The sequence below is a fragment of the Eleutherodactylus coqui genome, chromosome 7, assembly GCF_035609145.1.
Source record: "Eleutherodactylus coqui strain aEleCoq1 chromosome 7, aEleCoq1.hap1, whole genome shotgun sequence".
NCBI classification, from domain to species: domain Eukaryota; kingdom Metazoa; phylum Chordata; class Amphibia; order Anura; family Eleutherodactylidae; genus Eleutherodactylus; species Eleutherodactylus coqui.
The window spans coordinates 87,525,530-87,537,662 of record NC_089843.1 but is presented as its reverse complement, the minus strand read 5'-3'; the positions used below and the strand labels follow the sequence as shown (position 1 = coordinate 87,537,662).

At 50.8% G+C, this 12,133-nt stretch overlaps 2 protein-coding genes across 3 annotated transcripts in view; one reads left to right on the top strand and one right to left on the bottom strand.

The window, feature by feature from the left end:
- The window catches only part of TRMT44 (tRNA methyltransferase 44 homolog), a 35,273-nt gene extending 28,034 nt beyond the window's left edge, over positions 1-7,239 (bottom strand). Inside the window, exons 1-2 of the mRNA XM_066573338.1 lie at positions 6,920-7,239; positions 528-645 (exon numbers count right to left, since the gene is read on the bottom strand). Of these exons, the coding sequence (XP_066429435.1) occupies positions 528-645; positions 6,920-7,229 (428 nt within the window). The 5' untranslated portion in view covers positions 7,230-7,239. The remainder of the gene's footprint in view (positions 1-527; positions 646-6,919) is intronic.
- A 327-nt stretch (positions 7,240-7,566) lies between these two features.
- Positions 7,567-12,133, top strand: part of ACOX3 (acyl-CoA oxidase 3, pristanoyl) — an 83,353-nt gene continuing 78,786 nt past the window's right edge. For both annotated transcript variants that reach the window (XM_066573337.1, XM_066573335.1), the window contains exon 1: positions 7,567-7,786. The gene's annotated coding sequence lies outside the window, so the exon portion shown is untranslated. The remainder of the gene's footprint in view (positions 7,787-12,133) is intronic.

Genomic DNA, 12,133 nt, shown 5'->3' with positions numbered 1-12,133 from the left:
CAGGTATTGTAGCTAGGGCGTTTAGTGGTGCCAAAAATGCGGTACCAAGTTGCTGAAACCGCTGCCCATTCATTTCAATGGGTGACACAGGGCCGAAAACGGCCAAAGATAGAACATGCAACGCTGTCAAAGCGCAGCGTTGAAATGAATGGGAGCGCTGCACAAAAACTTCTGTGTGATGGAGGCCTTAGGGGATCAGAAAACCTTGTAACATGTCGCCTAATAAGAAAATGACCAAATAAGCTACCGGCAACAAAGACAAGGCCCGTCCTAACCGTCGGACACGTGGCATCGACAATGCTGTCTTCATCCACTGATCAGTCTGAGGATGAGGTGGCAAAAAAACCAACACAAAACTAAAAGAAAATAAGAAGTGCGGATCATGGAGAAGTCACTGGAGAAGAGCGCGAGAGCTGGACTGCCGATGAGAGGGGAGTAAGCGAGAGGATGCGGCGGCCACCGGAGCCATACATCACACTGCAGACGCAGGACGTCATGCTAATATATGCAGCGCACAAAACTCTCACCATTCATCATCCCCGACGTGTGCCAGACGGAGTTGATAAATGTTGTTTTTCTTGACCTGGAAGTGTCCCTGGCTCACTTCTTCCAACGGTAGAAATGTCACAATGTTGCTGGAGACATCTGGAAGGGTTTTAGAAAACACAGCGTTACTATGTCCCCCCTGGACACAGAGTAACGGGCAGTTACAGGGGTCTTACAGGGTATTCACTGGATAATAAAAGCTTAGACAATCTGCTAATGTACTTTCTGTTTTCCTATATGTTTTCAAGATCTCTGCTTGCTGTCATTCAATAGGAGTCTTCATGGTTTCCTTCCGGTGGATCTACGTCTGCAACCCGCTCAGCTTCTACTGCTCTTTCCCTAAAATACTTCCTGGCGTTGCTTCTGATCGTCCCCCAACTCATCTCACATTGTGCCCCCTTTTTCCAGTGTTTAGCCTGCTGATAAGACTTCCCTCCTGAATTTTATGTATACCCCTTAAGTACATGCGCACCTCCCCCCCCCTCAGTGGTAATATATAATGTACTGAAAAACTGAAACTTCTAAGTGTAGTGAAATGGAAGAAAAGTGAAATTACACCATCTTTGAATGTAAACTTACTCACAATAATATATATGTTTTTAGATGTTTTATTCAGTAACAGGAAACTGCAACATATATGAACCATATAAGACTTAAATTAAGAACTTTTGTTGTAAATTATAACGACCATTAACTAACAGAACGGTTAATTACACTTTCTTGGTAACAGACCGGACATCTAGTTGGTGGGCTATTGATTCTACTATAAATTACATAATATAATGGGTTACATAACCTCGCTAGCTTATTTATGTGTTAGTTAAAAACATCTATTCACTTCTGTAGTGAAATGCAGATTGAATAAATCCTTCTCTTCAAATGTTTGAGAATACTAAAATATACTCTCTAAGCCATAAAAACATATCTCATCAAAAAATATTAACAAATATATGCAAGATCTTGGCACGTGAGGGGGAGGCCGCCCGCGCAAGCGCCGGGCACGTGAGGGGGAGGCCGCCCGCGCAAGCGCCGGGCACGTGAGGGGGAGGCCGCCCGCGCAAGCGCCGGGCACGTGAGGGGGAGGCCGCCCGCGCAAGAGCCGGGCACGTGAGGGGGAGGCCGCCCGCGCAAGAGCCGGGCACGTGAGGGGGAGGCCGCCCGCGCAAGAGCCGGGCACGTGAGGGGGAGGCCGCCCGCGCAAGAGCCGGGCACGTGAGGGGGAGGCCGCCCGCGCAAGAGCCGGGCACGTGAGGGGGAGGCCGCCCGCGCAAGAGCCGGGCACGTGAGGGGGAGGCCGCCCGCGCAAGAGCCGGGCACGTGAGGGGGAGGCCGCCCGCGCAAGAGCCGGGCACGTGAGGGGGAGGCCGCCCGCGCAAGAGCCGGGCACGTGAGGGGGGGGCCGCCCGCGCAAGAGCCGGGCACGTGAGGGGGAGGCCGCCCGCGCAAGAGCCGGGCACGTGAGGGGGAGGCCGCCCGCGCAAGAGCCGGGCACGTGAGGGGGAGGCCGCCCGCGCAAGAGCCGGGCACGTGAGGGGGAGGCCGCCCGCGCAAGAGCCGGGCACGTGAGGGGGAGGCCGCCCGCGCAAGAGCCGGGCACGTGAGGGGGAGGCCGCCCGCGCAAGAGCCGGGCACGTGAGGGGGAGGCCGCCCGCGCAAGAGCCGGGCACGTGAGGGGGAGGCCGCCCGCGCAAGAGCCGGGCACGTGAGGGGGAGGCCGCCCGCGCAAGAGCCGGGCACGTGAGGGGGAGGCCGCCCGCGCAAGAGCCGGGCACGTGAGGGGGAGGCCGCCCGCACAAGAGCCGGGCACGTGAGGGGGAGGCCGCCCGCACAAGAGCCGGGCACGTGAGGGGGAGGCCGCCCGTGTAATATATTAGTGCATGAGAAGGAGGTCATCTTTGTAAAATTAGTATATGAGGGGGAGGAAGTTGTCTGTGTAAGGTTATCTGAGGAGGAGGAGGTATGTGTAATACTGGCGTTATTAAAACTCAATGACATCTCTTGTAATTTTTGTTGCCAATCACAGCTCAGCTTTCACTCGTTATACTGCTGAGGAAAACTGAAAGCAGTGCTGTGATTGGTTGCTGTGATTGGTTGCTATGGGCAACACTGATTTCCTTTTGGCCACCTTTCATAAGAGTGGGTGCTGGGCTCATTTCTGTGTGGTATATAGTGGCTTTGTGTTGGTGGGAAGCTGTGTGGTAGTTGGAGCAGAGGAGGAGATTGTCTGTGTAAGATATCATCATCTGAGGAGGAGGAGGTCTGTGTAATATATTAGTATTTGAGGAGGAGGAGGTCGTCTGTGTAATATATTAGTATTTGAGGAGGAGGTCGTCTGTGTAATAGATTAGTGTATCATGAGGAGGAGGTCATCTGTGTTAGATAAGACTGTGAAATAAAAACCAACTGCTTAAGTGCAATTCCGGCATCCCCCCCTCCCTCCCTCCACCCAGGAGTAGTGGGTCTGTCTTTCCCCCACCAACCCCAAGAAAAAAAGCAGGTGGGTAAGAGCCCTTAAACTAATTTTACAGGTATGATGTAATGCGTTATATTATACAGTGATCTGGCAGGCAATCTATCAAGCCACAGGCCTGGCTTGAAAAGCAATGTGCCATGGCAGCCCTGGGGCCTTTCAGAAGGCCCCCAGCTACCATGGCAACCCACAATCTTAGACACAGGGGGCAGCTCGGGACCGCCAAACATTGATTTGAGCATTTAAATGCTGCTGTCAGATATGACCGAGGCATTTAAAGAGTTAACAGATCTGATCGGCGGCACTGCTTATCAGATCCCACATTGCATGGGGCGGGATTGACCCCAGATCCCCCTCCATACAAACCCCTAACCTCCAGGTTGTAAATGTACATCCTGTAGTGTTAAGGCCGGTTACATATCTGCTTCGGAACCTCTGGACGGAGCTGAAAGTACAGTAAGAAAAAGCGTTACATGGAGAAATTAAATATGAATCAACGATGGCCGCATTCAAAATGGCCGTCATCTGGGTGACATGGTGAAGTGGCTTCCCCCTTTCCCTGTGACTTGTATGCAAAATTGGATCGCCATCTGCCAAACCGTTCTTTCTATATGGGCCGCTTTATATATGGTTTTCGGCAGTGTGCTCCTGCTTGGTCCCGAACTCCAAGCATCATACGCGCCCCCCTAAGTCAGTCCAGTGCCGCTGCCTGCTGGAGGGGAGATGTATGACAGCCCATGCGCCTAGCTTTTGGTCTATAATGCAACTTTTTTTCAGTCGAAGTGACGTACATATTATGAACGCTGTGAGGCTTTAGTATTTACGCCTGGTCACTAGAGATGAGCGAGCGTACTCGGTTCGGGTGTTTTTGCACTCGAGCACCGCTTTTTCCGAGTAACTAACTACTCAGATGAAAAGATTCGGGGGGCGCCAGGGGGCGGGGGCGGCGTGGTGGAGCGGGGGGTAGCAGTGGAGAACAGGAGGGAGCTCCCCCCCCCACTCCCCTCTGCAACCCCCCGCTCACCCCGAATCTTTTCGTCCGAGTAGTCAGTTACTCGGAAAAAGCGGTGCTCGAGTGCAAAAACACCCGAACCGGGTGGTGTAATGTGTAGACCCCATTCATAGCATGTAACTTTAAAAAAAGTTGCGTAGTAAGTTGCACAACTACTCCAGTGCTGGGGGGGGGGGAGTTATGCAGCACCAACTATCACACCGCAGAGAAAGAAGGGATTGGGTACCCAGCCCAAAAGTGGCCCCATTGCCCCCCCATCCGCTCCTGCAGGCTCCCGGCCCGTTGTGTACAGACAGGCAGTAGCGTCACGCACAAGGCCTCGCTTACGCTTAGGGCCTTCTGTCTCTATTCTGTTTTTGGAGCAGAGAAACTGAAAACAAAACATTTCATTCTTTCCATTTATTTCAATGAGTTCTCAAATAGGGTAAAAAAAAAGTGTAATTCAGTTTGAATTCCGTTTCTTTGCTCCAAAAACGGACCAGAAGGATGGAAAGCCGTAACGCCGGCGAGAACGAGCCCTGGTATAGTTAGGCGATCTGTCAGCTCTCCTGACCTGTAGGTTCTACTAGATGCCTAATATCCTAGAGCTGACGTTTCATGGGGAATGCTTCTCTTACCACTGTGTTGTGGCGCTCCTCTGTTACACCTCAGGGAAATGTAGGAATAAATGGACAATAGTGTACTGTCCCCGCACTCAGCGACACTGGACGATCCGCGCTGACAGTATCACTCTGTAGGGATGCCATCAACAAGCGGAAAAGGAACATTCAGTTGTCAACTTATTCATACATTTCCAGGAGGAATAAGAGGGACAGCGTAACAGAGTTCTAAGAAAAGATGTGCAAGGATTGCTATTTTATGGGGAATACAAGAATATAGGCCACTATCACACCTGTTATACCAGGGGCTAACAAAGAATATCCCAGAACTGCGGCACTGGGCAAATGCCAACCTGTGTAGCAGCAGACGCACCGCATCGACCATCATGGAGTCCGTCCAGGGTCCAGCATATCAGCTAAAGGTTTTGCAATTTGTGCTGATCTGCGCCAGAGGAGCCAACAGCACAAATATGAATGGAGCCTTACTACAACAAGCCGGTCGGGAGAGGTGCTAGATAAAGAGGTTTCCAAGGGAGAATACTACTGATGACCCATCCTCAGGATAGATCAATAGTTGATCAACTGGGGTCCGTCATTCGGGACCCCGACCAATCAGCTGATTCTGCGCCCGCTGATAGCGCTGCAATTACACAGAAATTGGAGCGGAAGTCTCTGCTCCGGCCTTCATGTAGTGGCCGGCGCTTGTAACTGCAGGCACGGCTCCGATTGATTTCAGTGACAGCCGTGCCTGCAGTTACAAGCGCCGGCCACTAATTGAGGTGCTGTTACAGACGTCTGAAAACCTCTTAAAGGGGTTGTCCCGCGCCGAAACGGGGTTTTTTTTTTTTTTCAATAGCCCCCCCGTTCGGCGAGAGACAAACCCGATGCAGGGGTTAAAAAAGAAAACCGGATAGTGCTTACCTGAATCCCCGCGCTCCGGTGACTTCTTACTTACCTTGCGAAGATGGCTGCCGGGATCTTCACCCTCGGTGGACCGCAGGTCTTCTGTGCGGTCCATTGCCGATTCCAGCCTCCTGATTGGCTGGAATCGGCACACGTGACGGGGCGGAGCTACGAGGAGCCGCTCTCCGGCACGAGCGGCCCCATTCAGAAAAGAAGAAGACCCGGACTGCGCAAGCGCGTCTAATCCGGCGATTAGATGCTGAAAATTAGACGGCACCATGGAGACGGGGACGCTAGCAACGGAGCAGGTAAGTGGAATAACTTCTGTTTGGCTCATATTTAATGCACGATGTACATTACAAAGTGCATTAATATGGCCATACAGAAGTGTATAACCCCATTTTGTTTCGCGGGACAACCCCTTTAAATGCCAGGGTGTTTCGGGCGAAAAAGGACCAGCCACTTTTTAGGGATTTTACCCGTGTGGTGATTTTACTGAACTATTTTTTTTTTTTTCTTGAGCGACCAAAATTATTTTTGCTGTGTTTTTTTCCAGTGACATATTGGGCTATTTTATATCTTTTTTTCACTAACATTTTTGTTTTAGCAGATGTTAAAAGCTAAAAAGATTTTTTTATTAATTTATAGTTCATTTTTAAGATTAGCATATTTCACTAAAATAATTTGTATAGTTTTGGATTAGTTTTGGTTGGAGTCGACGGGGGGGGGGGGGGGGGGGGGCATTTTCTTTTTTAGGTATATATTCATTTTATTCTGTACCTTTTTTTACCATCTCTGACCCCCATGACATCATATAACGACCTCTGGAGTAGTCACTGACAGCTGAGCAGGGTCTGCCAGGACCCTGCAGCTCTGCCATAGCAGGGGCACCCGGTGGTCACATGATCACTGTATGGACCAGCAGAGGTCACTCTTCGGCTTTCTCTCTTCCCTACGTAGCGCTCATTGAGAGCTATGTAGCCTGCAAGAGAGGAAGCAGAGGTGGTTATAAAGCACTTCTCCTACGGGTCCTCAGCTGTGACCAACAGCCGAGGACCCGACCTGCTGCTGCTACATGGCTGAAGGCGCCTTCAGCCCGCGCCGGTACAGCTGTGTGAGGCTTCATGTTTGCGGGACGTCCTGTGGTTTCTATTGGTACCATCTTGGAGTACGGATAACTTTTTGATCGCTTAGTACATTTTTTCTTGCAGACGCAGTGATGAAAAAAAAAGTGCAAATCTGCCGCTGTGTGATTTTTTTTTCCCCATCGCCATGTGGGATAAATGAGGTGTTACTTGGGCAGATCAGACTTTCACGGGATTCTGGCGGTGTAGCGCCCCCTTGTCCCATGGAGGACCACTGCAGGATACATAGGGCAGCACTGGTCACCTCTGAGCAGCAGCTCTCTCCGGGGCTCGCTGGACGGGTAGTGGGGGTTGCTCTTCGGGATGATGCTCCTCAGTATGACGTCCTCCTCCCCCCTGATCCGGCCCAGCACCTCCTCATCTCCTCCCGGGCAGCTCAGCCCGGACAGCAGCCTCCGCAGCGCGGCCTCCTCCAAGCTCGGCTCCACACACGAGCCGCACAGCCTCTTATTCAGCACCTGCGGCTTCTCCACCCAAACCGCCACCGCCGCCCAGAAACCAGCCGGCAATACCGAGCCGGGATCCCGCACAGCAACCCTCCCCACCTCCGGCATCTCCTGGTACCACGTGTATACACAGCGGCGCCTACTAATGACGTCACACCGCAGCTTGTCCGTCTGACGCCAGACATTTTACTAGAGGCCATTCGTGCTTTTTCCTATACTATTGGTCTTCACAAAAATGGTGGCAGTCATCAGTGCAGTAAAATCGGCTATGATAGTTGATTTTTATGAAACCATGTGGCGAGCATTGATGATGTAACCTGAGTGACAGTAATAGCGGCCATATTGGTTACTGGCAACCTTTAGAGAGCGAAAAGATTGCATGTACTCTAGAGCGCATCGGTGAAGAAGTATTAGAGCGGCCATCTTGGTTTCGGGCAGGACCTATTGAATAGATTCCGTGATTTGGATTTTAGCTTTTTTTGCGGTTCTCCCGACTAATTTACATTACAGAACCCGGGCTTCAAGTGCAGGAAGATTGCCCAAAAGAAATATGGCGGAAGTGACTTCCTCTTCCTAAACAAAAGCTGTGCCTCCCTGAACTAGGTCCAAATTCTGTCTGTCAGGTTTCTACTGGATGCTCCTGGGAGGTCACAGCTGTTACTCAGGTGAGCTGTGTGGGGGCCTCACTAATCCATTGCTATGTGTATCTGTGGTGGGATTGCAAATCCCAGCATGCCACAATACAGACACAGGGGGGACCACAAGTCTCATAGGGGAAGATTTAGCAGAACTGGTGGAGTCTAACTGGTTGCCGTGGGCAACGCTGCCATGTTACCCTTGCCCAGACATTGTGTGCAGGCGCTGTGGGTAGTGCTGGACACACGTGGATATAGTGTGCGCCACAACGTATTTCTTCTGGGCGAATATGGCCTTTATGCAAAATATAATATTTTTAATGCAATTGCACCAAAAATCTGGATAAATGAAAGGGATTGTGTCATGAGAATATTCGTTAGTAAGGTGCCACCGCAGCGCTGACTGCCGCGTGGAACGTGTGCAAGAAAAAGCACAATATTCGCTTACGGCAAAAACCTACTTTTCTATTCTCCTGCGCTGTGGGGTAATTGACCCGCCTTGAGCCCCAGCTTCCAGTAATTCTGTGCGCTCCGTCATCTTCTCCGGCCGGCGCCGGCGGTGCAACCTGCGGTAAATTACAATGTCTGCGCTGTGTGGCCCCACACCTTGACTTCAGTGGCGCAACTTCAATTCCATCTGGGGCAGGGGGTCTCACACGCTAATACGAGGATCAATCAAATGCATTGAATTACGCAGTTCCAATCACATTAGCGCGTCGGAATTGCGTAATCCACGATCAGAAAATAGAACGCAGCATGCTCTATTGTACAGTGGATATCTGCAATGTAGAGCCCATTGTTCCTTATGGCCGCAGATATACCCGTAGTCCTTACACAATTATATTGTGTATGAGTGGTGGGTATCCGCGTCATCGCTAAGCAATAGTGCAGGAAATATAAACAAAGACAAACGTGTACCGCGCATGATCACCTACGTGAATACGCGGTCATGCACAGTACGACTTTGCGGCCGCAGCAGGGTCACGGCCGGACTAAACGCACGTTTACAAAAGCCATAACAGGAATTCAAATTCTGATGACAGAATCCCTTTAACCTCCTCCGTTCCGGTGAGTGATTTCCAAGTCGGCTCTCTAGCGCCCCCGATTAGTTAGCAACCCTATAAGTCAATGTCTTACCCTTGGGTTGTACCTGTTTTTTATCACCTCTTTACAGGGTAGGTAATATAAGTCTGATCCGTGAGGATCGCACTGCTGGGACCCCTGATTATGAGAACTGGTGGTCCCACCGCTTGTCCCCACCGCAGAGTCGTCGCACCCCCACAGTAAGGAGGAGATTGATTGGAGCCGCGGTCGCCCACGCACGGTTACACCACATTCATTTCCAGTGGGGCTGCCAGAGATGGCAAAAGCGCTTGCACTCAACTATTTTTCATCAGCTCCATTGAAATGGGTAGAGCGGCGCTGCCCATGTGCGATCACCGCTTCTTTCAGTATGGCGTCACTGTGGGTGCATCGATCATGCCGTGGCAGAGGAAGGGGACGCTTGAAATTTCTTCTCAGGATTGGTGGTGGTCTCCAGGATGAAACCCCACTGATCAGATTTAGTCGGCAATAGTACAACGCCTTTAAAAGCCTTGCGACAAGGCCGAGAATAATAATCCAAACCAAAGACTTCTCCTTAAAGGTCCTTTTATAAGGGCCAGATCCTTGGTCCGATGTAAAGAACAGCATTCGACCCGCATGTCAATCGGCACTCGTTTCATTTTGTCCTACACAGACCGAAAATCGGCTTATGGGGGTCGAACGTTCGATCACTCACAGAGGGAGATGTGCCATCAGTCAGCGGGCATTTGCTTGTTCATTGGCTGATTGTCAGGCATTCAGAGAAACACTCGGGCCCCATAATTAGTCCGTGTAAAAGGACCTTTATGGAAAATCACCCTTATCCACTATGGAGAAGACTAGTTTGGGTTATATCCCTGGTCATGCTGCAAGGCTTGTTAAAGGGGCAGACATTGACTTATAGGATTGCTATCCAATAGCGGGCATACAGCCGGCCTTCGTTCTCCTAGGTGAGAGCATATTTACATAACCATTTTCCCAGGAAGCATTGCCTGGCTCATAAGACTCCCTATGTAGAATTGTTGTTCTCTACATGGAGAAACAGCCTTTCATGGAGAGTGAAAATCCTGTTATCCTATTGAGACTTTGCTAAGCTTCAGCTGAAGCCCCATTTAGGCCCCTTTAAACACAACGATTATCGCTCAAAATTTGCTCAAAAGCCATTGTTTGAGCAATAATCATTATGTGTAAATGCTCCCATCTTTCACTCTTCGGCTGAACGATGATTTTTAGCTGAGCATAAAATCCATCGTTCAGCCGTTGAGAAGATAACATGGACCGCATGCTGTGTTTGCTGTCCATGGTGCTGATTTCTCCACTGCAGCGCTGATTACATTATAAGCAGCAGGAAGCTCCTGGCAGAACAAAAGGAGCTGAATGCAGAGAACAGACCACCTGCTGTTCTCTACATACAGCTCCTGGAGGCTCATTAACATGCAAATGAAGGTGCTAAGCTGCTAATGGACATTAGTGTCAACTAGCAGCTTATGCAAAACAATCACTCAAAACCTATCATTTGAACGATTATCTGTGCGTGTAAATGGGCCCCTACACGCAAAGATGATTGCTCAAAATTTGTTCAAAAGATAAGGACAATGACAGTTTTGAGCGATCATTTGCATAAGGTACTAATGGGCACTAATGCCCATTAGTTCTTTATCAGCTTCATGTGCATGCAATTGAGCCTCCAGGAGCTATTGCAGAACTTAGCAGGAGGTCTGAGCTCTGTAATTAGCTCTATTGTTCAGCCACAGGCTGCTCAGTGAAAACAATGTAATCTCTAGCTCCTGTGTAGATAACAGCCTGCGGCCTGAAGGATGGTTTTTAAGCTCAACTAAAAATCATCGTTCAAACGAAAAGTGCATGATGGCAGCATTTACACGCAGTGATTATCGCTCATATGCCATCGTTTAACGAATTTTGAGCGATAATCGTTGCTTGTAAAAGGGCCTTAAGAGATAATTCCTTGTGGCGATTGGAAAACCCCCTATTGAATTCTTGCAGTCGGACACGATTATTTTGACATTACCCTTTCAAGGGGTTCTCCACTTTGATTAATTCCTACTTCTTAGGCCACTTTTACACATCCCGTGTAAAAGTACCCTGGCGCCTGACAGTGGTCCTGTGTAAAAGCACCCTAAGTGCTTTGTCTGTGTAATAAAGGACAGGGCGGGTCCTCCAGAGCAAGAGGCCCTCCTTACAACCGCCCTAGTCAAGAGGTGAGGATCCTGAACAGAGGATCTCCCTCTATTAGGGCTTATTTAGATGACTGTATATCGGCTTGGTTTTCACGCGGAGCCGATATACGATGTCCTCGTCTGCAGGGGGGGGGGGGGGAGGATGGAAGAGCCAGGAGCAGGAACTAAGCACCCTCGCCGCCCCTCGCCACAATTGCAATGGGAGGGGTGGGGGCGGAGCTAAGCGCAGCCAGAACTTGGCTCCACCCCCGACTCGCCCCCTCCTATTGCAAATAGTGCAGAGGGGCGGAGAGGGTGTGCAGAGGGGTGGAGAGGGGGTGGGGGCTCAGTTCCTGCTCCTGGCTTATCCATCCTCCCCCCCCCCCTTCCCCCTGCAGACAAGGACACCGTATATCGGCTCGGCGTGAAAACCGAGCCGATATATGGTCGTCTGAATAAGCCCTTAAAAAGATTTCCAGGGAAATGCTGCTAATTTAGGCTGGATTCACACGAACGTATATCGGCTCGGTTTTCACGCCGAGCCGATATACGTCGTCCTCGTGTGCAGGGGGGGGGGAGGATGAAAGAGCCAGGAGCTGGAACTGAGCTCCCGCCCCCTCTCTGTCTCCTCTCCGCCCCTCTGCACTATTTGCAATGGGGAGAGGCGGGACGGGGCGGGGCTAATTCGCAGACATTAGCCCCGTCCCTGTCCCACCTCCTCTCATTGCAAATAGTGCAGAGGGGCAGAGAGGGGGCGGGAGCTCAGTTCCTGCTTCTGGCTCTTCCATCCTCCCCCCCTGCAGAGAGAGACAACGTATATCGGCTCGGCGTGAAAACCGAGCCGATATACGTTCGTGTGAATGCACCCTTATCCTCAGGATAGGTCATCAATAGTTGATTGGCCGGGGTCCTCGCTCAGAACCACGTCTGATCAGCTGATTGGATGCTCTCTGTCATTGCCACTACATACAGGCTACGAAGGGGAAGCTCCTGCTCCGACTCCAGTGTAGTGGCCGGCACTTGTAATTGCAGGGGCCGATCTTGTCAGAATCAATCACGGCTGCACCTGCTTACAAGCGCCGTTCACTGCCCAGGCATCGGAGCAGCGGCTTCCCAA